Source organism: Trachypithecus francoisi, unplaced genomic scaffold (assembly GCF_009764315.1).
Source record: "Trachypithecus francoisi isolate TF-2019V2 unplaced genomic scaffold, Tfra_2.0 Lachesis_group12, whole genome shotgun sequence".
Taxonomy (NCBI): domain Eukaryota; kingdom Metazoa; phylum Chordata; class Mammalia; order Primates; family Cercopithecidae; genus Trachypithecus; species Trachypithecus francoisi.
In genome coordinates, this window is record NW_022681457.1 from 104,592,457 (window position 1) to 104,616,534 (window position 24,078).

General features: G+C 50.2%; 1 protein-coding gene across 1 annotated transcript in view; it reads right to left on the reverse strand.

The window, feature by feature from the left end:
* VWA5B1 (von Willebrand factor A domain containing 5B1) overlaps nucleotides 1-19,559 on the reverse strand; it is a 48,979-nt gene extending 29,420 nt beyond the window's left edge. Inside the window, exons 1-9 of the mRNA XM_033228009.1 lie at nucleotides 19,421-19,559; nucleotides 17,191-17,343; nucleotides 15,588-15,858; nucleotides 12,793-12,938; nucleotides 11,747-11,878; nucleotides 10,981-11,105; nucleotides 6,960-7,136; nucleotides 2,519-2,629; nucleotides 137-339 (exon numbers count right to left, since the gene is read on the reverse strand). Coding sequence (XP_033083900.1) covers nucleotides 137-339; nucleotides 2,519-2,629; nucleotides 6,960-7,136; nucleotides 10,981-11,105; nucleotides 11,747-11,878; nucleotides 12,793-12,938; nucleotides 15,588-15,858; nucleotides 17,191-17,343; nucleotides 19,421-19,559 — 1,457 coding nt within the window. The remainder of the gene's footprint in view (nucleotides 1-136; nucleotides 340-2,518; nucleotides 2,630-6,959; nucleotides 7,137-10,980; nucleotides 11,106-11,746; nucleotides 11,879-12,792; nucleotides 12,939-15,587; nucleotides 15,859-17,190; nucleotides 17,344-19,420) is intronic.
* Between the last annotated feature and the right edge of the window lie 4,519 nt (nucleotides 19,560-24,078).

Sequence of the window (24,078 nt, forward strand, 5' to 3'; positions counted from 1 at the left end):
ATCTTGGAAGCAAAGCCCTGTGGGAATTGTGGGTCCTGTCCTCTCCCTGTGGCATTTTCCACATTGCCCTTGGGCTGTGGTGCCCCAGCCCTGACAGCTTGGAGTCACCGAGCCTAGACCCTCAGCCAAGGCCGACCTGGTGGAGAAGGCGTGATTTCGCAGCAGCTCCAGCACCTTCCCCGTGTTGTTGACAGCGCCATCTGTGATCAGGAAGAGGAGTCGCGGGTGGCCTTGGTGCACTGGCTGCCTGATGATCCACTTGAGAGGGGAAAGGACGTTGGTCCCACCCATGTCGGCCCTCATTCTCTGGATGTCATCACAGGCCATGGCCAAGCTCTCCTGCAGAGAAGCAGGCAGTCCCCAGGGTCACCGTATGGCACAGAGACTCTAGACCACCTAAGGAAGAGGCCTTTGTTTCCCTAGATCTTCTTTTAGGCTCACCAGAGTTGACCCATGCTCCCAATTTCATCCCTGCCCACACTCACAGGAAGAATGGGTGACCACTCATTTGGTGTCATTCTGCTCAACAGCACCCGCTACCAATGCCTGAAACACCAACCAGTTGTCCTTTCTGGGTTCTCCTTTAAAAGTAGAAGCACTCCTGGAAGAGGTAGCACATTCAACCCTTGATTCCTTGTCATACATGAGGTTTCTTTTTCTGATGAGGGAGGCAGGTTGTGTGATGGAAAGAACACTGGACTAGGAATCTTAAGATCTGAGTCCAGAGACTGACTCTGGCACCAGCCCCCTGTGACATTTGGAGAAAATCATTTCTCTAATCCAGGCTTCAAATTTCCTTGCTCTGGACCAACTGTGTGGGTCCCAACTGGCCAAAGATGGATGTCATTTGCAACAAGAGTAGATTCCCACTGGATACAGTGACCTCCTCCTCCTGGCTCAGGGGAATGCCATTTCAACATCCACTCTTGGACGGGCCTTAGAAATAACAGCATGTTTGGGAAGCCAAGGCAGGTGGATCACTTGAGGTCAGGAATTCGAGACCAGCCTGCCCCAAATGGTGAAACCCCATCTCTATTAAAAATACAAAAATTAGCTAGGTGTGGGGGTGCATGCCTGTAATCCTAGCTACTTGGGAGGCTGAGGCAGGAGAATTGCTTGAACCTGAGAGGCAGAGGTTGCAGTGAACCAAGATCTAGTTCGTACCACTGCACTCCAGCCTGGGTGACAGAGTAAGAGAGATGAGAGACTCCATCTCAAAAAAAAAAAAAAAAAAAGAGAGAGAGAGAGAGAAGAAAAAAGAAAAGCAGTAACAGCATGTATCAAAAGTCTTAAGACGTATGTGTAGCTTTTGAGCCCGCAAGGCTAGGAATTAATTCTAAGGGAATAATTAAAGATGCATGCAAAATCTGTGATACAAAGATGACTAAATAAAATGGGAAGAACTTTAATGTTTGACTGCAGGGGTTTTGTTAAATAAGTCCCAATCTATCTGTGTAGTGAAATACTAGGAAGCCATTACAGTTACATTACAGATTAATACTTACTGGCATGGAAATACATTCATGATAGACTGCTGCGTTAGAAAAGTAGGTTACAGAGCAGTATGGAAGGCCTAATCCTATCTTTATTGAAAATGTGTGTAAATGCATAGAACAAGGGCTGGAAGGATTTATACTAAGCTCTTAGCAGTGTCTTTTCTTCCTTTTTTCCTGACTGATATAATCACAGGAGATTTTTAAACACATTTTGTTTTTGATATCTACATTTAAAAATTGTGGAGTGATCAATACATATTATTCTTTTGTTGTTATCATTGTAGAAATGAGGTCTCACTGTGCTGCCCAGGCTGGACTCAAAGCTCTTAGGTTCAAGCGACCTTCCCACCTCAAACTCCCAAGTAGCTGAGATTACAAGCGCATGCAACATATATTATTCTTGTATTTTTAAAACTCATAACATTATTTTTAGTTGAAAAGTGTCCCATTTGTCTGTCCTTCCTCCCTCCTTTCCTTCCTTCCTCCCTCCCTCTCTTCCTCTTCTTAGATCTGGGTAGGATGCTCCAATTTTGAACATGCTGCTGGGGCCACAGCCTTCTTGTTTCACACAGTATCTTGAGCCTTGTGAGTTCCATTCTTAGCCCACTGCCACGCCCACTCATCCACCTATTCACTCCCCTACTCCTTATCATCTGCTGCTTAGCTCAACCTTGCATGCGTCCATCATCCTTGTGAAACGGAGGCTTCGGTGAGTGGCAGGCCTGGGCTATGTCCCCTCTCTACCCACTTTCTGCACCTCATCTCTGCACACACACAGTTTGCCCAAAATATTGTTTGATTCTAAAGAGGGGGGGATGTCAGAAGTCTGAGATGTCAGAAAAATGTCCAAACAGAGATAGCTTCTCTTTAGTTCTCTGTCCCCGGCTGTGATCTGGGTTCTCTGTGGGTAGGCAGCTTCTGAGGCCAGCACTAGGATTTTAACGATTTTTTCCCCTTTCGCTCCTTTCCTCTGCTCCCCACCATGCACCACCCTCCTGGTCCCAGCCTTGCCCCCTCATTACCTCACTGTAGGTCTGGCTGGAAGGAAAAAGGCTCTTAAATGTAGATCCAAACCCAATGATATTGAAGAGGCAGGCTGGCATGAGGCTCTTAAGGGCCACCAACATGGCATCCTGGCAGGAGAGAAAGTGGTTTTCAGGATTCAGGAAGGAGTTCTTGTCATTCAACCACCACACTCCAATATTCTCTTTCCCAGCACAGGAGCGGCCTCCAAACAGGCATTTACCCTCCTCTGTCTGCACCCAGCAACTCTTTTTCCCTCACATCAAGAAATTTGCTGACACTGACCAGAGGCTGGACCAAAGCCACTACCACCACCATCATCATCATCGTCATCATCATCATCATCATCATCAAACTTATCCATGTAGCAGGTCTGACTTCTTAAAGCCTTTCTATTATGGCTTTCCAGTTCCATTTAACCTCTTGCTGATCCTGAGAGGTGGGGAGAGCAGGGAGCACCCTCTCCCTGCTGCCAAAGCAGAATTGATGTCTAAGGGAGGAAAGTGGCCTGGTCCAGGTTACACTGTTGATGGAATGGCTTCTGGCCTCCTGTGGGACCTTCTGCATCAGACTCAACCTAACCATCACTAACTAAGAACACATCCTCAGGGGCAGTCTCTTCAGCTCATATTTGTCAGGTACACAGGATGTACTTTACCTCACTGATCTTCACCATAACCCTTCGAGGCAGGTACGCTATTATCCCCATTTTATAGAAGAGAAGATTGAGGCACAGAGAGGTGAAATAACATGTTGGTGAGCATCCAGTGAGTAAATAATGGAGTCAGGACTCAAAGCTATGTCACGTTGCCTCCAAAGTCTATGGACACTAAACATAACCCATGTAACTATGCCCCATCAGGAGACCTTGATGAAGGTAGATTGAAAAAAATAGTGACAATGAAGGGGGTGGAGGTGATGGTAGAAGCAAAATTGATGATGATGATGATGATGATGATGATGGTGATGATGGTTATGATACAATGCAATCACAAATATCAAGCAATTACTATGTGCTAAACATTCTAAGTTATGTCACCCCCCTCAGCCTCAGCCTGGTGCATAGTAAACATTCAGTAAATGGTTATCATTATCAACCCAATGAGATCTATATTAATATTAATAACCCTATTTTACAGATGAGGAAACTGAGGCTCAGGAGAACTAAAGAATTGCACTGGGTTGCAAAACCTAAGACTCATGACTGAGGCTTTAAAAACACAGCTCTGGCTGGGCACAGTGGCTGACGCCTGTAATCCCAGCACTTTGGGAGGTGGAGGCAGGCAGATCATGAGGTCAGGAGTTTGAGACCAGCCTGACCAACATGGAGAAACCCTGTCTCTACTAAAAACACAAAAATTAGCCAAGTGTGGTGGTACGCACATGTAATCCCAGCTACTCAGGAGGCTAAAACAGGAGAATCGCTTGAACCCGGGAGGCGGAGGCTGCAGTGAGCCGAGATCATGCCACTGTGCTCCAGCCTGGGCAATAGAGCGAGACTCGTCTCAAAACAAAAAACAAAAAAAACCACAGCTTTGAGATTTTTATTCATGTCAGCTCTGCCTTGGCAGAGGAATGAAGGTCTGTCTCCCCCTCACCCCCGTGTCCCCCATCTTGTTTATTGACAGTACCCCAGGGATCTCAGCATGGCTTCAGGGAAGCCATCATCCTTCAGGATCTAGAAGAAAACAGCTGCAAGTGGATTCTGGCAAATTTTACACCACATAGATTTCCAGGCTCCACGTACTCACACCCCAGTCCCATCCCTCACCCTGTAAACATTAACATTAAACATTAACATTAACATTCTCTCGATCTCTCTTCATTGCTTGCCTCAATACATTTGGTTTCTCTACAAAAGAAGTCAATGTCTGCTTATTTTTTCATTAGTCACTAATGCATATTCCTGCTAGGAGGAGATTCTGCTGATCCATACAGATTGTCTCTGCTCACACCTATTAGAATTTTTAAAGCCATGTTTTTGGCAGCAAGCGGCAGTTGAAGAATGAGACCAGCTGCAGGAAATTAAATTGGCTGGACTTTCCCCTTTGGCATAGGCTGTTTGGATTTCTATTTTCTCCCTCCCTCCGAGCCTAGATTTTCCTAAAACTTCAACCCGATGGGTCACAATTAAGGACCCAAGCAACCTTCCAGTGGCCTTATTGTCGGTGGGGAAAGGGGTGAGTAGCCTGAGTAATTTCTGTGACTTTCTCTAAAAGGGTCTTGTTTAGCAGAATAGATGGCACCAATGCAAAGCCATTTGTGAAGGCATGACCTTGAGCTCAGTAAGCTGAACTGGAGAAGGGCAGGAGAGATTCCAAGGAGAAAGAGGACTAAAAGGAGGGCCAGAGAAAGTTATTGTCAGAGAATTCCGGAATGCAAAGATTGGACAGGCTTTCAGTCCAGGAAGTGGATTTCCATTTATGAACTAATTCCATTTAACTGGTAGTAACTGCCTGCAACACTGGGATGATCAGGATATAGACTGAGTCCAGGCTCAGCAGGAAAAAAATTGTCATGACCAATTATTGAATTGATGGGGAGAGGGGAGCCAAGGGACATGTGACATATGTTTACTCTGCCTGAATTGATCCTTCTCACTCTACAGAAAGGACGAATGAAGCCCAGATTTGAGAATCAACTTGTCCACAGCCACGGAGCAAATCAGTGGCAGAATTGACCCTGGAACCCAGGTGTTGCTTTTGGCACAGTGCCATGCAGCAGAGATGACATCATCAGAGAAGAGAATTTTTTAGTGGAAGAGTATGCATAATTCTCCATAAGCAATGTAAGGAAAATGAGCTCTGAAGCAAGATATAGAAGGCCCAGGCCCTCTCATTAGCCCTGTGATGCTGGGAAAAGCACTTAGCCTCTTGACTCAGTTTCTTTACCTGGAAAGTGGAGGGAAAATGGATTAAATGCTCCCTAAGGCATGTTTTAGGTTTATGCTTCTGTGATGCTCTAGGGTAACTGAGACATCTTATGAATTGATATAGATGCAGAAGGGGATACAGAGGGCCACAAAGGCCTGGAGCATGCTTCAGCACTCCAGCACCGAGGACAGCTTCTCATTCCAATGTTTGCCTTTGATGGTGGGCAGGTTGGGGAAGAAGATGCCAATCAGCCCTACACCCCTGTGTCATGAGACCTCAAACAGGAACTTGGGTCCTGTGTATGACTCCTCTGTCATACTTCAAGACAACTGTAGCAAACCCGTGGGGATACCTGGCATCGCAGATCCTACCCAACCCTCCTCTCCTTGCTGAGCTTGCTGTTCTGGAAACAAGAGCTTGCTCTGGGAACAAACTAGGGGGAAAGATGAAATTTCAGGTGACGGCAGAACCCCATTCTGTTCTTGCCCCCTCCTTCCTTATTTTCCTGACCTCTGTTATTCTTTACCCGGATCAATGAAGAGATGGAAGGCTTTTCATGCATAAACACAGAGCTAGGCGCCATGGAAAAAGAGAGGTGAGAGGGTAGATGACCCTTTTCCTAAATGAGTTCACAACTTCAGAGAGACAGACATCTGCACAATCAAAAATACAAGGGAGTGTTGGAAAATGCCACAGTCTAGACCAGTAATCTCCTGGGGGTAGGGCAGGGGGCAGGTGAAATGCATCTGGATTGTCGGGGGGAGGGTTGTATCACCATTGCTTCCACTCTCCTGAGGAGCTCTCCTTAGCAGGGAGACAAAGTTCCCATGTATTCTGATTGGCTAGCAGGCCTGTGCCTCTCTCTTGACTGTCAGCTCCTTGAGGACAGCAAATGTGTTTACATTCTGCTGTTTTTCCAGATGGCCAAGGGCAAGGCTTGGCACCTATTAGGCATTTGAAAAAAAGAGAAACCAAGTCTTTTCTACCAAATTCTATACATTCCTTGATGGCAGGGGCCATGTCCACTGAAGCTCTGATGTCAGGTGGTGGGAACAGTCAGGTGGACGTGGGTTTAATTTTAGACCACACTGGCCGTGTGACCTTGGGCAGGTGACTGAAACTCTCAAGATCAGCTTTCCTATATGGAAAATGGCAAAAATAGGATCAAACGCATAGGATTATTGTCTAGATTAGATATCAAGCTTCACATTAAGTGGCTAGCACCGTATCCAACACATAGCAGACCCTCAGCAAATGTTACTTCCCTTCCTCTCTTCTCTGTACCCTGCTCCACTCAGTACCTGCCGGGGTGTTTTAGCTAAAGTTTGTAGAATGTAAAGGACAGCTATGGATGACTTCATTCCTTGTAAATGGATGCCAGCTCTGCCTCTGTTCACACTACTTCATGTTTTTATGGGGATGCAAATGGAGTTTGGGTGTCTCCATTTAAACTGATTTTTAAAAGTTGTTTCTTGGAACAGAAAGTGCTGAGGAAGCTGGGTTGGGGACGCACAGTTGATTTCCCCTGGAGCCCAGGGCCCTGAGGAGGGGTCCTCTCAGCAGGTACCTTGACTCGATGCATGCTGATCCCGCTCATGCTGCTGCTCCTGTCAATGAGGAAGATGAACTCCCCGTGGGCCTTTCTCAGGCACGGCTGGACTGACTGGAGGTCGGGACAGAAGTTGAGCATGATGACGGAGTGGTGGGGAATGTCTTTGTGGAGGCGTTTTCGAATGATTTCTGTCTGGAGAAGAAAGGAATACTCTGATTGGGCAATCAGGGGATCAAGAGGTACTCCTGGGGACTCATCCTGGTCCCCATCACTCACCGTGCACCCACATCCTGCTCAGGCTCTGCACGGAAGACGTCTGGGCTGACTGTGCTCAGCTTCTCTGTTTGCTAGACCTTCACGGGTTGCAACAGCAAGCATGGACTTTGCAGACAGAAAGACTTGGGTTTGAATCCCTGCTCTGTCACCATCCAACTGTGTGACATGGGGGCGAGTCCCTCCTCTGGGTCAATTTACCCATTGGTCAAATGGGGCAGATAATGTCCGCTTCTCAGGGTGGTTGTGAGGATGAACTGAGTCAGCACAGACGCGAGAAGCCCCTTGGTTGAGTAATGGTCTCTCGCTTTTACACTCAGTGTGTAAACTGCTCTCTGGCTCCTCTTGGTTGTGAACTGGGTTTCCCTGGTTTACCGATTCTCTCCCATTGTTAAATTCCTACTCACTCTTCAAATTCTACCCGTTTGGAAAGTCTTCCCCAATTTCCAGGTGGACTTAATTACTTAGTTTCCTCATCCATGAAATGAGGACAAGAAGACATACCTCACTGAGTTGTTGCATGGGTTCAGTGCACTTAGGAAGCTGGCTGCCTGGCAGAGAGCAATGGTCTCTAAACAGCAGCCATCATTGCCACTGCTGGTGCTGCTGTTGGTGGTCCTGGAGGCCCAGGCACTTCTCATGTTGAATACAATTTTTTGCTCCCATCTCTGCCTCCCGCCAACTTGTTTGCTATTATACTTGAAGGCAGGTCATCTCTTAGCTTCTTTTACATCTCTAAAATTTAACATAGGGCTTGGTCCAGAGATGGATCAGTAAAGATTAAGGGAAGGACAGTGCCTTGGTGTTTATCCTTTTATGTGGCCTCCTAGCTGGCCCTGAGGCCAGGACCCTTCCCCTTGCTTCTCCCCCTCCCCTTCCCACAGAATCGCATTTCCTTTGTTCTCACACTGCTTTCACTCTCCACCCCGACTTTCTCTCTCTGTCTCCTTATCTGGCTGTCTCTGTGTGTACACGTGTCTCTGTGTCTGTTTCTCAGTTTCTGTCTATTTGGGTTCCTTTCCCATCTCAATAGATGACATCACCACCCACCCAGTTGTTCAAACCAAACGCCTAACAGTTGTCCTCGGTTCCCCTCTTTTCCTCACTCCACACATTCCATCCTGCAGCAAAGCACTGCCAGTCCTGCTGCTAAGATGCAGCCTGAACGCGTCCATGTCTCTCTGTCTCCACTGCTACTACCCATGTTCAGGAGAGGACTGTCTCTGTCTCTGGACCTTTGCAATAGTCTCCTGCTCTCTTTGTCCAACTTTTATCTCCCTGTGGTCCATTCTGCAGAGAGCAGCCAGAGCGACTGTTCTTGTCATTCTCTTGCTCAAGCAGTGCCCTCCCTGAATACTCTGAACCATGGTTTAGGAAGCACCGTGTGGCCTGACCCCTGCCTAGCTGTCCACCTCCTCTCTACCCACTCTGCTCCCCACATTTCAGCCGCACTGACCTTCTTCCTGTTTTCCAAACAGGTCACCATTGTTCTGCTTCCTGCTCTTTCATCCCTTGTGCACTCTCCATCCATTCCTCCCACGATGGGCTCTTGGTCATCTGCCAGGTCTCATCCTCAGACAGGCTTTTGCTGATACCCGGCTAAAGAACACCCAGCACCTATGACTTGTGGTCATATCATCCCTCTCCAAACAGATCTGGCTCATTGATTTGATTTTTCATTTTTATTTTTTGAGACAGAGTCTCGCTCTGCCACCCGCCTGGAGTGCAGTGGTGCTATCTCAGCTCACTGCAACCTCCGACTCCCCGGTTCAAGCAATTCTCCTGCCTCAGCCTCCCGAGTAGTTGGGATGACAGGCATGCACCACCACGCCTAGTTAATTTTTATAGAAACGGGGTTTCACCATGTTGGCCAGGATGGTCTTGATCTCCTGACCTCGTGGTCCGCCTGTCTCGGCCTCCCAGAATGCGGCGATTATAGGGATAAGCCACCGCGCCTGGCCTGATTTGTTTTTTTTCCTCAGTCTTTCCATCCCAGAATATAAGCTCCATGAAGATAAAGACTGTGTCATTCTCAATATTGCCGCCCTAAGATTTATTTGTTGAATGAATAAGTGAGGAAATTAACCTGCGTGGGCCTTTTTGTCTGCCACTGACCTGTGTGTACATCTTTTCTGTTTTTTTTTAATTCAGCCTCTGTTTCTCTTGGCATCTCTGTCTCTTGCGCATGGTGTGCCCTTCTATGTGATTTGCCCTCTTCTTGCTAAACCAGGGTTTCTGACAGCTTGTCCCACCCACTCTTCCTGATTGATGTTCACCCTGTGGATACCCGCAACCCACTCTTCTCCCTGCCAAGGGATCTTGCTCGCTGTCTCCCACGTGAAGCCCCTCCACCAGAGGCCACAGCCCAGACTGGCTCTTTTGATGACAGAGTCCAAGGCAGCAGCAACCACATCTGCCAGTGAGAGAAGCCACCTCTAGAAACCTTATCTTCCTCTCAGAGGGACGGGGTGGGGTGGGTACCCTGGCTCAGGATTCTCTAATGTCTCCTCAAGCTGCCATTATCCAATTACAATAAACTCATAATTTCTTAGCAGCTGTGGGTTGATTGCTGTCATCCTGGAGTTTGTGAGAATACAGGCTATTTGCATAACCAACCCAAGGTGGCAAGTTAATTCTCATTTGCTTCCACCATCCCCGAGCTAATTGATTTAAGGCTTGGCAGGCAGGGCAGGCAGCCCCAGGCCTGGGAGGCCCACTGGGCCCCTCTGGCATACAGGCAGCAGTTCTCAGAGCTCTGGCATTGCCACCCCCAACTCTGAGAACCTGGCCCTCTGGCATTGCCACCCCCTACTCTGAGAACCTGGCTCCAGCTTCTTCTCCCAACTGACTCATCTAACTGAGGGGCACCTCTGGGAGAGCAGGTGCTTCCAGTGGGGTCTCTGTCCACTTCCCCACCTTTCCACTGCCCTGTGCCAGCTAGGCGGGTAGAGCATGGGTGGTGTTGTGAAATCCAGCTCAACTGCCCCCACAGAATCCATTCTCATCCCTTAGCCTCCTGGTCACCAAATCTAACTTCTGAGATAACAGTCTTTCCCTTCCTCCAGCTCACTGGTGATCTTTGGGTGCTAGATCTCAGTTTTCTCATCTAAAAAAGGGGCTAATGGAAAGAGATGAGCCATCATTCCGAAACCTATCTTGGTATTCAGGACCCGGCTCAGTGTGCAGGACCATGAGTGGGAGGCAGAGCATGAGGTGTGACCTGTGGCTGACGCTCAGCCTCCAACCTTCCCTTTCCCATCCCCGCCCCCTGGCCAGGCCTCCTTGTCCTGCAGCTTCATGGGTTGGGGGACAACTTTCCCCACTCTGCTTTTGTCCTTTATGTCATAGCAAGCAAGGGCCCCAGAGGGAGGAAGAGCAAGAGGCTACTCAGCTGGTGGGTAGGGGAGGTCCAGGAGGTAAGGAGCTGAAGAGTCCTGGGCACCCCTGGGGATGCAGAGACCCAGAGGAGGCCAAGGCAATTTCTGCCACCATATGTGAATTTTCCTGGCTTAGGCACCTGTGAGGTCCTGGAGAAAGGTGACCTAGCAGGAGGCAGGAACAGAGCCGGGATAACGGGGCATCTGAAAGTGCCCTGCAGTGCCCCAGGGCCCACGGAAGGAAACACTTCTTGCCTCGTGTCTGCCTCCGGCTTGCTGCATGCCCTCGGGCAGGTTACCTCCCCACCTCACTGGTTCAGTGGAGACCAGGCCTCAGTGCCACCCCAACTCTGCCACCAGCCACTCCCCGCCTCAGTTGCCCTCACCTTCCGCTCTGCACTGCTGTTCTTCTTCATCCCTTTAATGAAATCTGTTCTTCCCTTCAAGTGCTGGTCAAACTCTCCCAGCGTCATGTCCCCTTTCTCTATCAGGACATGGGGCATATGGGGCTCTGCAGAGATGAGATCGACTCTCAGCACTTGGCCAGGTGTCATAGGAGAAGGATGCTGGGGGCTTCTGTTTAGGTGCAAGATTCTCACAGGGGTGGGACTCCCAGTTGGAAGCGGGGTGGAAGCCCTGGCTGCCTGAAGCAGTGGGAGGTGCCTTAGCTGGGAGGTAGGGGAGCCTAGTGGCCATGGGTGACTCACTGTCCCTCTCTGGGCCTCAGTTGAGCCATCTGTAAAATGGTAGTGGGATGGGGTTAAATGCCTCTCTGATGTTTTCAGGTCCTGACATTCTGTGAATTCTTGAACAGACAAGAATTTCTCCTTGAGGCTACAGAATTTCCAGGGTCTCACTGAGCTTTGGTTTTCAAAGATCCTCTGCTCAGCTGGCCTGGGGTAAAGTGCCCTGATGGGTGGATGAGACCCTAGGCCTCTGGAGCTTGAATCAGGGCAGGAGACACTTGATTCCACCAGCTAGAGCCAACTTTCCTGGGAGGAAAGTAGTGGGTCTCCTCTTCTTGGCAACACACCCCCGACCCTTTCCCTGGCTAGCTAGCTGCTGGGCAGGGGGCCACGTGTTCTGTCCCCACAGGATCAGCACCTCCTCCCTCCCACAGGCAACCCAGGGGCCCGTTGTGGGGCACCGTACCGCTAGGGTGGATGAGGATCTCCACGGGCCGGTCAAAGGTGTGCTTGTTGGCCAAGGTGATGATGATGCTCTTGGCTGAGCAGGCAGATGGGGCGGCATCGGCACGAATCTCGTGCGTGGGACTCTCCACCCCTGAGTGGCATAGAAAGACAAGGGGGATATAGGCTCATGAGGTCAGGAGAGAGAGGAGTTCGCTGGGGCACACCAAGACCCAGGCCAGAGATGAGTGACATGCCAGCCCCATTAGGCGCTCCTGACCTGCAGTGTGACCATGGCCAGGCTGCCTCAATTTCCCCACCTGTAAAATGCAGGCTTAGATAGATGGTGTCTGATGGCTTTTCCTGCTCTGAACTCAGGATCTAGTGGGGGTCGGAGGAGTCGCATTCTTATAGGGCACGCACAGCCCCCAGCCTGCTGCCAAGCAGATGACTCTCAGCGCTCCCTCGAAGGGCGCTTTTTTGGTGGGTGCTCCGTAAACGCACCTCACACTGGAATGCAATGTTGCTCTAGGAGAGCATGCCCTGACAAGAAACCATATCCTAGTGTCCTTTTAAGGCTTTGAGTGGTTGTGGGGAGAACCTTCAGAGCAATGGTTCTTAATCCTGGTTGCAAGTTAGAATCTTCTGGGGAGCTTTTAAATGTTTCCATGCCCGGAACATACCCCAGAGTCTCTGGGAGGTGGGATCTAGGCTGCAGGATGTTTGGGTGTCTCTGGGTGCTTCTGACATGCAGACAAGGTGAGATCCAGGAAGCAGCTTTACAGCTGTGGCCTCTAGGAGAAGACCAAGGTTCACTATTCCCCATGGACATTCTCCCGAGGAAGTCACTGGGGTGGAAGTCGGTGGCCTTGAAATCTGTCCTGGGAAGGGACTTATCTTTGGGCTGCTTGTTGGGGCCATGGGAAATGGGGGTCCACAGGCTTTGTGTACTTTAGTTGATCTGCCATCTGGGCCAGTTGGCTTCCCTGCCCACCCCTGTCCCATCCCTGGCAGCCTTTGACTTTTGGCCTGAAGCCCTCCAATCCCATCTGGACATCTCCCTCTCACCTGCGAGCAGACATGGCCCACGGATCTCCAGCTGGAAGTTGAACTCATACTCCATGGGGTTGGACACATCGGTGTTCAGGAGAGTCGCCAGACACAACTTATTCCAGGAACCCGAGGCCCAGGCACCAAAGCAGTGCTTGTCTTTGCTGGAAAAGTGCCAGGAGAAGGAAAGGAGACCAGCCAGGGTGGAAGCAGGGGACCAGCGTGAGAAGACAAGGAGAGGACGATGAGTTCCAGGCAGCCCAGACCACCAAGGGGGCCCTCAGACCCATACTCTCCCACTCAACCTGACCCCAGGGAAAGCCTGGATTCTGACATAAGGCACAGCGACCTCCAAGGAGCACCCACGCTGGACCAGGCATTAGGCACAGTGCTCCCGAGGGGTAGCTCACATTGTTCTCACCACAGCTCTGGGAAGAAGATGTCAGAGTCTCTGCAGGGAAACTGAAGCTCAGTGTGATGAGGTGACCGGCCCAAGTTCCCACTATTAAGAACTGGCAGAGTCCTGGCCCAGACCTCCTAGCCTAGGTCTGTCTGGCTCCATAGTGAAATGGTGTGTGCTGTGTCACACCCTGTCTTGAATCTCTGTCTCTGTGAGCAGCAAGCCTTGTGAGTCATTTCTCCTCTAAGTGCTTGTTTTCCCATCCTTTAAATGGGGACAATACTTTGCAGTTGCTTTGAGGACTCCAGGAGCAACTGCTTAGCCAAGTGTCTGTCACCTGCTGAATGCTCACGTTTTGGGGCCCTCTTTCTTTGTGATCTCCACCCCACCTCCCATCCTGCACTGTCTCTACAGGCACACCCTCTAAGGCTTTTAATCTATGTCCTTCCACATGTGCACATCCTTGTAAAATATGGGGCAGCATTTGGGTGTGATTGTGCTTTAAGCTGACAAGATTGCCTTATATTATGAATCTCATTCGATCTCTTACTTTTTTTTTTTTTTTGGCACAATGTTATGTCTTAAAACTCTGCCCAGGAGGCTGCAAACCCAAGTCCTCGCTGCTAACTTGACATCACTTGGGGGCATCTGTTACATTGTACTTGTTCCCAGCTCGGCCTCCCCACATCCACAAATAACGCCACCACGAATACCCCTGTCTGTGTTCCCTTTGGACTTGTGAAATAATTTCTTCATGATCCCCGGGGGGAAAGGGCACACCGAGGATTGCCAGATTGCTTTCCAGGGTGGCTGTCCCCTTTCCTAAGTCCATTAGCAGTGAACAAGCCTTCCCCTTCTCCTCACTAACACTTGGTGTCATCTGGTTTTTGGATTTTGTCTTGTGTCACTCTATCTGAGCTCCTTTGAGATCACAGGGGTTTGAGGCGGTCTTTTTCCAAGAGTGTCACTCTTAACTCTGCCTGCTAGGATGGGCAGAAATAAGCGTATTAGCACCCACTCAGTGGCATCAGGGCCTCCTGGCCTCTTGTTCCCTGATCCACTGAGGTCCCGAATGTCCCAGCTCGGCCCTGCCTCTCGGATGCACAAGGCTCATCATCACTGGCAACACTTACAAAGACAATACACAGGCTGGTGCTCTTCGGTCTAAGACTGGCTTATGCCACCAGCTTCTCTGTTGTGCCAAGTGTCATCCTTCAAGACCATGCACGATCCCACTCATCACCACCGATCTGACCTCTCTCCTTTCCTGTCTCATTCTGCGATAGCCACACTAGCATTTCTGCTGCTGCCATGACACATGGCACCTGCTGCTGCCTCTGGGCCTCTGCACTTGTGACTTTCCCTGCACAAAATATTCCCTCTAGTATATGTCCATGGCTTGTCCCCATCATTCAGGTCAGGCCACAAATGATGCCTGGTTCTTGTTCGTTGGAGCTAAAATAGCACTTGTCCCACTCTGTCCCCTTCCATCCCTACAGCACTTATTTTCATAGAAAATGATCTCAGCTGTAAGTGCCTTAGACTGTGACCCACCTCATTTTCCCTCCATACCACGAGGGGAGGACAGAGAAACTGTCCAGGTACAGGGCTTGTCATGTTCCTCTCCCCATCCTGTTGAAAACTCTCTTAATGGTTCCTTGTTGCTTTTGGAGAAACAGTCTTAGCCAGGGCCAAAGGGTGTCCGATGCCTCTGCAGCCTCATCGTGTGCCACCTGTGCTTCTGTTCCTCTCCAGGGCCCTGTCCCTGCTACCCTAGGGCCTTTGTCCCTGCTGCTCTCACCTACGGGAATACTCCTGTCTGCACCTACATCCTCCTTATCGTTCAGTTCTCAGCTGAAACATCACTCCTCGGAGAAGTGTGGCCCGGCCCCTGGCCCCCCAGGTTGGGTTCCTCTTTTATACTCTTAGCCCAATGAATTTCTCCTTCCTTGTACTTTTCAGTCAATAATGCATTCCAGTACACAATGAGTCACATAATTAGTTGTGTTATTCGTTGGATAATGGTCTTCCACCAAGTTCCAAAATGTCAGGAAACATGTTGGTTTCTCTCCTTCTCTATCCCTACCAACCAGCCTAGTGTCTGGCACACCGTAGGTGCTCAGAAAGTACCTCTTGAGGAAAGTTATGAAATTTGGACAGCTTGGAAATGCTGCTTCCAAGCTCTCCAAATTTCACAACTTCTGGCCAGTACCATTACAGGGCATTTCAGGGATGCTTTTAAGTGCTCTAAAAGTGGGCAGGGGAGAAGCAAATGGCTCAGAGGGTGGCAACCGTACAGCAGAGCCTCCCCATCTCCTCCCTGTCTCCCCCACCCCATCCCCTACTAATGTCACCTGATGCACTCTCTGCTGCCCACCTGGGACTCTGATTGATCTGGGCAGGGCTTCCTTACCCCTGGGCCTGTTGGTTGGAGGTGCCAGTGCTCTTGGTGCAGAACTGGGGCACGGTTGGGGCACAGACAGCAGGCAGAAGGACCCTCACAGCCCCACTGGGCAGCGTCAGGAGCTCCGAGGAGGTGCTGATGAAGATGACGACGTTCTCCATGGGGGCAATGGTCCCCAGGTTGGCCACAAACAGGATCCGCTCCAAATCCTCATCCAAGGTCAGCTTTCCCGGTGTGCAGGAATGAGGGGCGATGGAAACCCCCTCTTGCAAAATGTGCCCTAAGTGTCAGGCTGGTGTCAGGGGCTGTACATAGATTATCTCTGATCCCTCTAAGATTGCTCTGGTGGTAAGTGAGTGGCCCCATTTTGCTGATGGGAAAATCAAGGCTCAGCTTGAGTGTGTGTCTTGTGAATAAGTAACCCATTGAACCAGGATCTGAACCCCCATGTGTCTGACTCTAGGCCTGTGAACTTTCCACTCTACCTTGCTGGGGATGGAAAACCTGGACTCACAAAACCCCAACAGAGGGACACACCTTCATCCCCCAAATTCTACTTCCCACCCCGAGAACCAAATAAAAGCATCCCCCGCCCTCAGGGATCCATACTTTTGCTCATGCTCTTTCTTTTTATTAAAACACCCATTTCTTCATCCCCGCTTACCCAGTCGACCCACCCACCCAACCCCTCCATGAACACCTCCCTGGTCCCTGATCTGGGCTGGTCTTTTCCTCTAACATCATCACAACCTCTTTTGACACAGTCACTTTCCACCCCCTGCTCCCATCATGGTTACTCCTAGACAGATCCTAACTAATCTTTTGGACCGTGATAAATCATAACAACTCAGGGACAACTTTGCACCTTACACAGGATGAGTGTTCATTGAACATTTTAATAACCACTTGAACGAACTTCACTTTGATCATAGATCCAACAGTAAGAATCGCTTACATTATATTTTACCTGGTCTATGTTCTAGCCCTGGCTCTTCCACTAACATGCTGTGTGACATGCTGCCTAAAAGGCACTAACAGCTGCCTTTTACTGACCTTGAGCCAGTTGCTCTCCCTCTCTGAGCCTCAGTTTCCTCAATAGCAGGCATTAGTAGCCATGCTTTGAGTATTTACTGTGATGTGAGTCCTCTGCCTGCATTATCCTGGTTGAGCATCAGGTGAGGACAGTTATTTATTCCATTTTACAGAGGGGGTTGATTTTTTCTCTGAGCTCACACCATTTGTAAGCCACAGGAAAGGGAGTCAAATCCTGGTGTGACTTGTCCCACAGCCTCTGAACTTAAAAAGATATGTTATTCTGTTCTCTAGAGAGACCTTTAAAATCCTTTTGTTACCTCCCTTCCTTTGATCCTCACACTTTCGAGTGACAACAGAAAGTCAATTACCTCTGTCTTACAGACAGTGAAGCTGAGGTTCAGAGAAGTTAATTATTGGCCCAAAGTGGCACAGGATTCCGTCCAGGATTCCTGACTAGTTCAGCGCTCTTTCTCCCTCAAATCCCACTGCTATCCTTGCAGTTGGCCTGAGGCTCCAACCCAGACAGCCTCCGGCTGGCCAAACCCAGGTCCCGCTGCAACCCTTCTGGTCTCCTTACCTGTGACTGTTGGGGATCGAACACTGGAGGCATCAAAGTGGCCGCTCTCCAGCTTGGCTTTGTCCTTGATCTGTACCGTCACGACACGGTCAGCAATGACTGCCTCAAAGCCGATCACCGTGGTGCACTCATCCAGGGGGTACACGAAGAGGCCTGTCAGAGCAGGGCCCAGCATCGCGAGGTTCCCCAGGTGCACCCTGCACACCCCTTGCCTGGAAGGAACCTGAATCCTTGGCCTGCCGGTTGGGTGGTGCCCACTGCCACTCAGTGGATGCCCAGAGGCCTCGGCAGCGAGCCAGCTCTGGGACCAGGTGGGTAAGTGCAGCGGCAGGGCCAGCTCTTATTTTGCAGGTATGTGAGCCTGATGTGGCCAGAACTTCTGATTTTCCAAGAGCGCGAAAACATGGGTTTTTATGGGACTTATTGTGTGCGCCTCATAAAGCACATCTGTATGGTCAGTTTTGTCCATGGACCACAAGTTTGCCACCTGTGGCGTGGAAGATTGCGGCTTTGGAGGAAGACTAGGGTTCTAATCCAGGCCCCATCGTGTTTCCTAGCCAGGTGACCCTGGATAAGAAGACACTTAGCTTCTCTAGGCCTCCTAGCACCACCTGTAAGATGGCGATAATGAAGCCTATTCCCAGGGTCGTAGTGAGAATTGAAAAAAATAGGCATCATTGATGAAGCCACGTGCCACACGTTATTATATCTTAGTTCTTCTCGAACTTTAGAAGCTCACGAGTGACCTGGGGGTCTTGTTAAAATCCAGATTTGGATTCAGTAGCTCTGGGGTGGGGCCAGAAATCCTGCGGTTCTGAAGCAGCTTCTGAGTAATGCTGGCGGCTGGGGATCACATTGACAGTGTTAAGGTCTTGTTTTATCTACCCTCTTAATATCGGGACAGCACAATGCTGGGTCCAGGGTGAGCCCCCCACAAACCCAACCTCCGCTCCCTCTGGGGCTCAGTTTCCTCATCTGTAAAGTAGGGGACTTGTTCCTTCTGTGGAAAACCAAAGGGCTGCTGGAAGTAGTTTGGGTATTTAGCTCCCTGAGTCTGCAGGTGGATCTTAATTTAAGTCGCCCTGTCTAGGTTTCCTTGAATACAGGAACAGGGCCATTTGCCCTGCCCGGGAAATTTCTAAGGGGAAGAAAGTTTCCCTGTGGCTCCCTTTGGTAGTGTTGGTCCCCAGGGCAGCCCTGCAGGGGTTTCAGAATCTCAGGTGGGGTTGAGGTTTTGTCACCAAAGGTTGGTGACCAAAGACATGAAGTTTGGTGGCTAGGAGGCCCCATCACTGCAGATAGGAAGGGAATCCTGGCTGGTGCCCTCCTGGCCTTCCCACAACTCCCCTCCTGAAGTGAAAGGAGTTTGATTTACAAATGACTCTGGCAGGCCAGTGTGCCTCCACACCCCTGACCGTGGTTCATATTCACAGATGGTTTCTCAGTCCACAAAGTCCTGCCTGCCCTATTACCTCATCGGCTCCACCACAACCCAGGGCATCTGGACAGCGGAGAGGAGCATCCTGATTTTGAGGGGGTGGCAGCTTCCCCAGGGTCACAGGAGCAAGAACCATGGCTAGGAGTGGAGCCTCCTTGCTTTGACTGAGTCTTGATGCTTATCCTCTTGTGAGGCTCCCTGGAGAAAGTGTGGGACTGACCAGCGGACAGTGTGCCTTGTGGGCTGTAAAGTGCAGGGACAGTCCGGCACTGTGGTTCAAGCCTGTAATCCCAGCACTTTGGGAGGCCGAGGTGGATGGATTGCTTGAGCTCAGAAGTTCGAGAGCAGACTGGGCAACATGGCAAAACCCAGTCTCCACAAAAAATACAAAAATTAGTTGGGTGAGGTGGCACATGCCTGTAGTCTCAGCTACTTGGGAGGCTGAGGTGGGAGGATCTCTTGATCCCGGGAGGTGGGGGCTGCAGTGAGCTGTGATCACACCACTGCATTCAAGCCTGGGCAACAGAATGAGACCCTGTCACAAAGAAAAAGAAAAGTGTGGGGATAGTTGGCTGGGGCTGAACCCAAACCTCTTCAGCTCAAATCCTGACCCTCCTTGCTATTGGCTTTGGGGCCTGCAAAGCAGAAATAGTCTCACCATTTTACAGATGAGGAAACAGATTCGGAGGGGTGGCATGACTCGCCTAAGGTCAGTCAGCAAGTAAATGTCAAGACAGTGATTCAATGTGGAGGAGGGGGTGGTTCCGGGGAGGCCCCAGCAGGTGTCCTTACCCTGGAAGGGCTGGGCTTCTAAGTTGCCATAGGTGAGGGAGGCGGTTAGGCCCAGGGCATAACCACTGACACAGGAGGTAACGTCAGACGCGGTGAGGGGCAGGGCTGCCCCCGTGATCCAATTCAGCAAGCCAGGCATCCCGCTGGCTACTCAACCTTCAGAACCTGCAAGACACAGGAAGGGCAGGAAGTGGGGAGAGGCTCCTCCAGGTCCCCCCAACCTAGTTTTCCCGTTTCAGAAAACCCCAGGCCATCAAAGCAGCATTGTTTTCATTTTCCCCAAGAACTTCCTAGTTCCTGGGAAGGAAGTGACCGCAGGATAACTACCATTCTTCCCTGAGAAGAGGAGAAGTGGCCATTCTCTTCCTTTCATTTCACAGGTAGAGAAACTGAGGCTTGAAAGCACGTGACCTGTTGGGATTCACTCAAAGGGTTGGAGCACAGTCAGGGCTAGAGTCCAGGTAGCCTCAGGTTCAGCCTGGAATTCTCCCAACAGACCATGTGGGGAAGGGAGTCAAGGGGCTCAGGCTCTGACCCCATCCTCTGTGTGTCCTGTAATCCCTAAGCCTCAGATGTTGCCTCTGCAGAATGAGGGCATTGGAATAGCTCACCACGTCCTTCCTTCTCTGACTTCAGTGAGTCTGCTCACTGCAGTGAACACTTGGTAAGTGAAGGCCACCCCCAATAGTCACCAAAGTAAGGGGAGCCACTTTCTTCCAGGTGTAGAGGCCAAAACCTGGGAGTCATTCCTGTACCTCCTTCCCACCCCTCTGCCCCAACACACCCACACACAGCCAATCCATCGCCAAGACCCGTGTGTCATCTCTGGAAAAACCCTTATATCTATCCACATCCTCCCTTCGTGGCCACCGGCACCTTGTCCCAGGCCACCACCACCTCCACGTGAACTGCAGCTCCTGATCTGCCTCTTGAATCTACTCTTGCCCAAGAATCCATTTTCCACCCACTGATCAGAACAAACATTCTGGACACATAAACAGGACAGGTCTCTGCTACCCCACTTCCCTCTTCTACTCACCAATGGGTTCCCTTGCTCCTTGGACAGAGAACCAAAGTTTAAGGTGGCCTGGGGCTCTATGGTGTCGGGCCCTGCTGGCCTCCCCAGCCCAGCATCACCATGGTCCCCAAACACACCTTGTGGGTCTCAGCAGTTTCCACTCCGGACATGTGTCCTGCTCCTTCCATCCCTGTGCTTGCTGCTCCTCCCGGAAGGCCCACCCCACACCCATTTTTAAACTAGTAACCCCCTACTCATTTTTCACGGTCAACTCGGGTCCCCTCCGCAGGGAGGCCAGACCAGTGTGCCCAGCATCCTCTGTCATCCCCGCACAGAGCTGAGTTTCTCTCCCCAAGAGCATCTCTAACCATTTGTTGTGCTGCGTTCTGTTTCTGAGTGACGTCTGTTACTCTCTGTTTCCCGTTTGAGCGTAGGCGCTATATATGTGGGCATGGGCCACATCGACTTTGGCTTCACAACCCCCTTTGTGTTGACTGAATGAAGAAGAGAATGCATGGCTTTCATCCTTGCAGCACGAAGGCCTCCATAGCATTTCTCAGGACCGTGTCTCAATGATCTAGGGTCTCCCAAGACCCCTGCCCAAGTAATCACATGCCTTGAAGAAGTGGGGTGGGAATGGGAAGCAAAGTCAAATGAAGGGTGTGGAATAGAAGTTTGAGGTCAGATTCCCTCTGGGTTTTCCTGTCTGCGGGGTAGGTGCCAGACAAAGCTTCCCTGGGCTGGTGGCCTGCTGCCCTTTATTTGCAAGGCTGTTCAATGAGTGCTGAGTACCCTGCTCTTTCTCAAAGAAGGGACTGTTTCTCCTGGGTCCTCTCCATGTCCCCAGCTGAGATCCTCAGGTGCTCCCCCACACCCCGGCACCCCGCCAGGCCAGCAGTGGCTTTTTAATTATGTTCTCCCTTTGGGCTCAGGCCCAGACAGCTCTGGGCTTATCTCCTGTCGGGCTGACTGACAGCAGCAGGCAGATAAAGAGCCGGGAGGGAGCTGCTATCTCCCCAAGTGGCCTTCTCTCAGGAGATCTGTCTCCTGGTGGTCAGAGCAAAGCCTGGCAAAGCTTGGCAACTTCAAGGGGGTGGGGAGGCAGGGGGCAAGGGGGTGGGGAGGCAGCCTTCATTTCCTGACAGAGCCACGTCTCCCCCTCCCAATGTTCTCTCTCCCCCACTGTCCCCGCCCGCATCCTGGTTCGCTCTTGTCTGGAATACTGATTGGGGAACGCAGCCTTAGGGAGCCAGCACCCAGACACGCATTGAACCCGGACCTCAGCTCCAGTCCACCTTGGGTTGAGGTTCTGCCAAAGGCATCTTATCCAACCCAGTCTACCCACACTGTCCCTGGCCAAGGGAGCGGGGCTTAGATGAGGGACATCTGATAACAGACGGCAGACTCCCTCAGCATTGACCCTTTAGGAATGTCATGCAGCCATAAAAAAGAACAAAACCATGCCCTTTGCAGCAACACCGATGCAGCTGGAGGCCATTAGCCTAAGCAAATAATGCAGGAACAGAAAACCAAAAACCCCATGTTCTCATTTGAAAGTGGGAGCTTAACATTGTATACTCGTGGACATAAAAATGACAATAATAGACACTCGGGACTACTGGTGGGGGAGGGAAGGAGTGGGGAAAGGGTTGAAAAACTAACTGTTGGGTACTGTGCTAACTACTTGGGTGATGGGATCAGTCATACCCCAAAACTCACCATCATGCAATATATCCATGTAACAAACCTGCATATGTAGCCCCTAAATCTAAAATAAAAGTTGAAATTACTTTTAAAAACCATACACACACACACACACACATGCAAATAAAAAACCAAAATCTATATTATGGAAAAAAAGAATGTCAGAACCCCTTGGAAAGAATAAACTTTAAATCCTGTGGGGGCCTGGTTAATGCATATTTTTTATCAATTCATCCAGCACTGATAAGCACCTACTGTATTCCAGGCTCTGAATTAGCCACTGTCTATATAAGGATGAGACCCAACCCAAATGGCAAGGAGTTTATAATGGGGCAGCAGAGGAAACGTGGGAGTAGGGAAAGGTCACAGCAATGACAGCTGGAATTTATTAAACATTGAAAATGTGCCAGGCACATATATTATCTCATTTAATCCCCATAAAACCTTCTAAGGTATTATTCTTCTGCAGATGAGGACGGTGAGGCCTCAAGGGAGTGTGCTGGCTTTGGATGTGGGTTTGGGGTACCTCAGGGGCACACAAGTAAATGGGTACACGTGTAGGACTTTCTCCTGGGAGGGGCCCAGGGCCATCCCCATGAGAGATTCTGGTCCATAAGGACCAGAATAGATTATGCTGAGTGTCTTCCCTTCCAGCTCTGTCCCAACCTGGGCCTCAGATGGGCGTGGGCCACAGGAAGCACCCAGGGACAGGGACAAGGCCATGGCATCTCCGGGTCAGAGTGTGGGAAGCCAGGATTCAGTCTTAGGAATGGTGTCTGGTGTGAGTGGGGCTTGTCAAGTGTGTGAGGGTCAACACTGTGTTTACCTTCCCCACCTCCTTCCTCAGTGTGCCACACAACATGTCTTTGCCCAGTTCCTTCACTTTTGGGATGCTGCGTCTGGAAAAAAGCTGGTGAGGTGAGAGAAACCAGAAAGGGATTGAGTGGAGCTGGCAGAAAGAGCCAGGGGAGAAGAGGGAGGGAGTGCTTAAAGAACAAGGAAGGGAGGACGGGGGAGGGCAGGAAAAAAGGATTTTTAAGAATGAGTGCCCAGAGTTATAAATTGGATCCCCTCTCATATTCTCTAAGAGGCGCATAGAAAGATTGGAATGATTTGAGGCTCTGGACAGTGTTTTCCTGATGAAACGTTGGGCCGAACCTGGACACTAAGAGTTCTATATGGCTTAGAGGAGGTTCTTGGTGTGCCCATTAAATGCCAACACTTTTGTGATGGCCTAGAGATGATAAATCCCAAATAGTTGCTGTCCTTCTGGGCAGAACATTATTCATATTTATGCCTGACACATAATAGGTGCTCAATAAATATTTCTAAAGTGAAATGAATGAATGAGTGCCAGCAGCCTCCCAAGGACACCGAAGGACACTAGGTGCTGGGGATACAGTGGGAACAGGCAGGCGTGAGTGGAGATACTAATGGAAGAGACAGACAGTAAATAAAGCTGGAAGTTCATAATCGAGCCTGTTCTTGTCATCCCCACTGCAGCAGCCACATCATCCCCTTACTGTGCATTCCCAGTGGAGCAGTCAGAGTCGTCCTTTGAAGACAAAGTTGTGTGACTCCATGACTCAAACTTTCTGATGGCTCCCATGTCCCTCAAGCCCCTATCGATCTAAGCCCCTCCTGTTTTCCCTTCTGACCACCCCCTTAATGGATTCACTCCAGCCTCTAGACATGCACGTGCTTGTGGCTCGCTTCCTCACCCCTTCACGTCTGCTCAGATGGCATCTTCTCAGGAAGGGCCCTGAAAACTTGCTTTAAACTTGCACCCCTCGCCTCCTTTCCTTCAGATCCCTCATCCTGCTTTGTTTGGATATTTTCCATAGCATGTCTCTCCAACATGTTACGTAGAAAACTTTTATTGCATTTATTGCTTTTCATCTGCTTCCTTCCACAAGGGTGGTGATTGGAGCCTGTT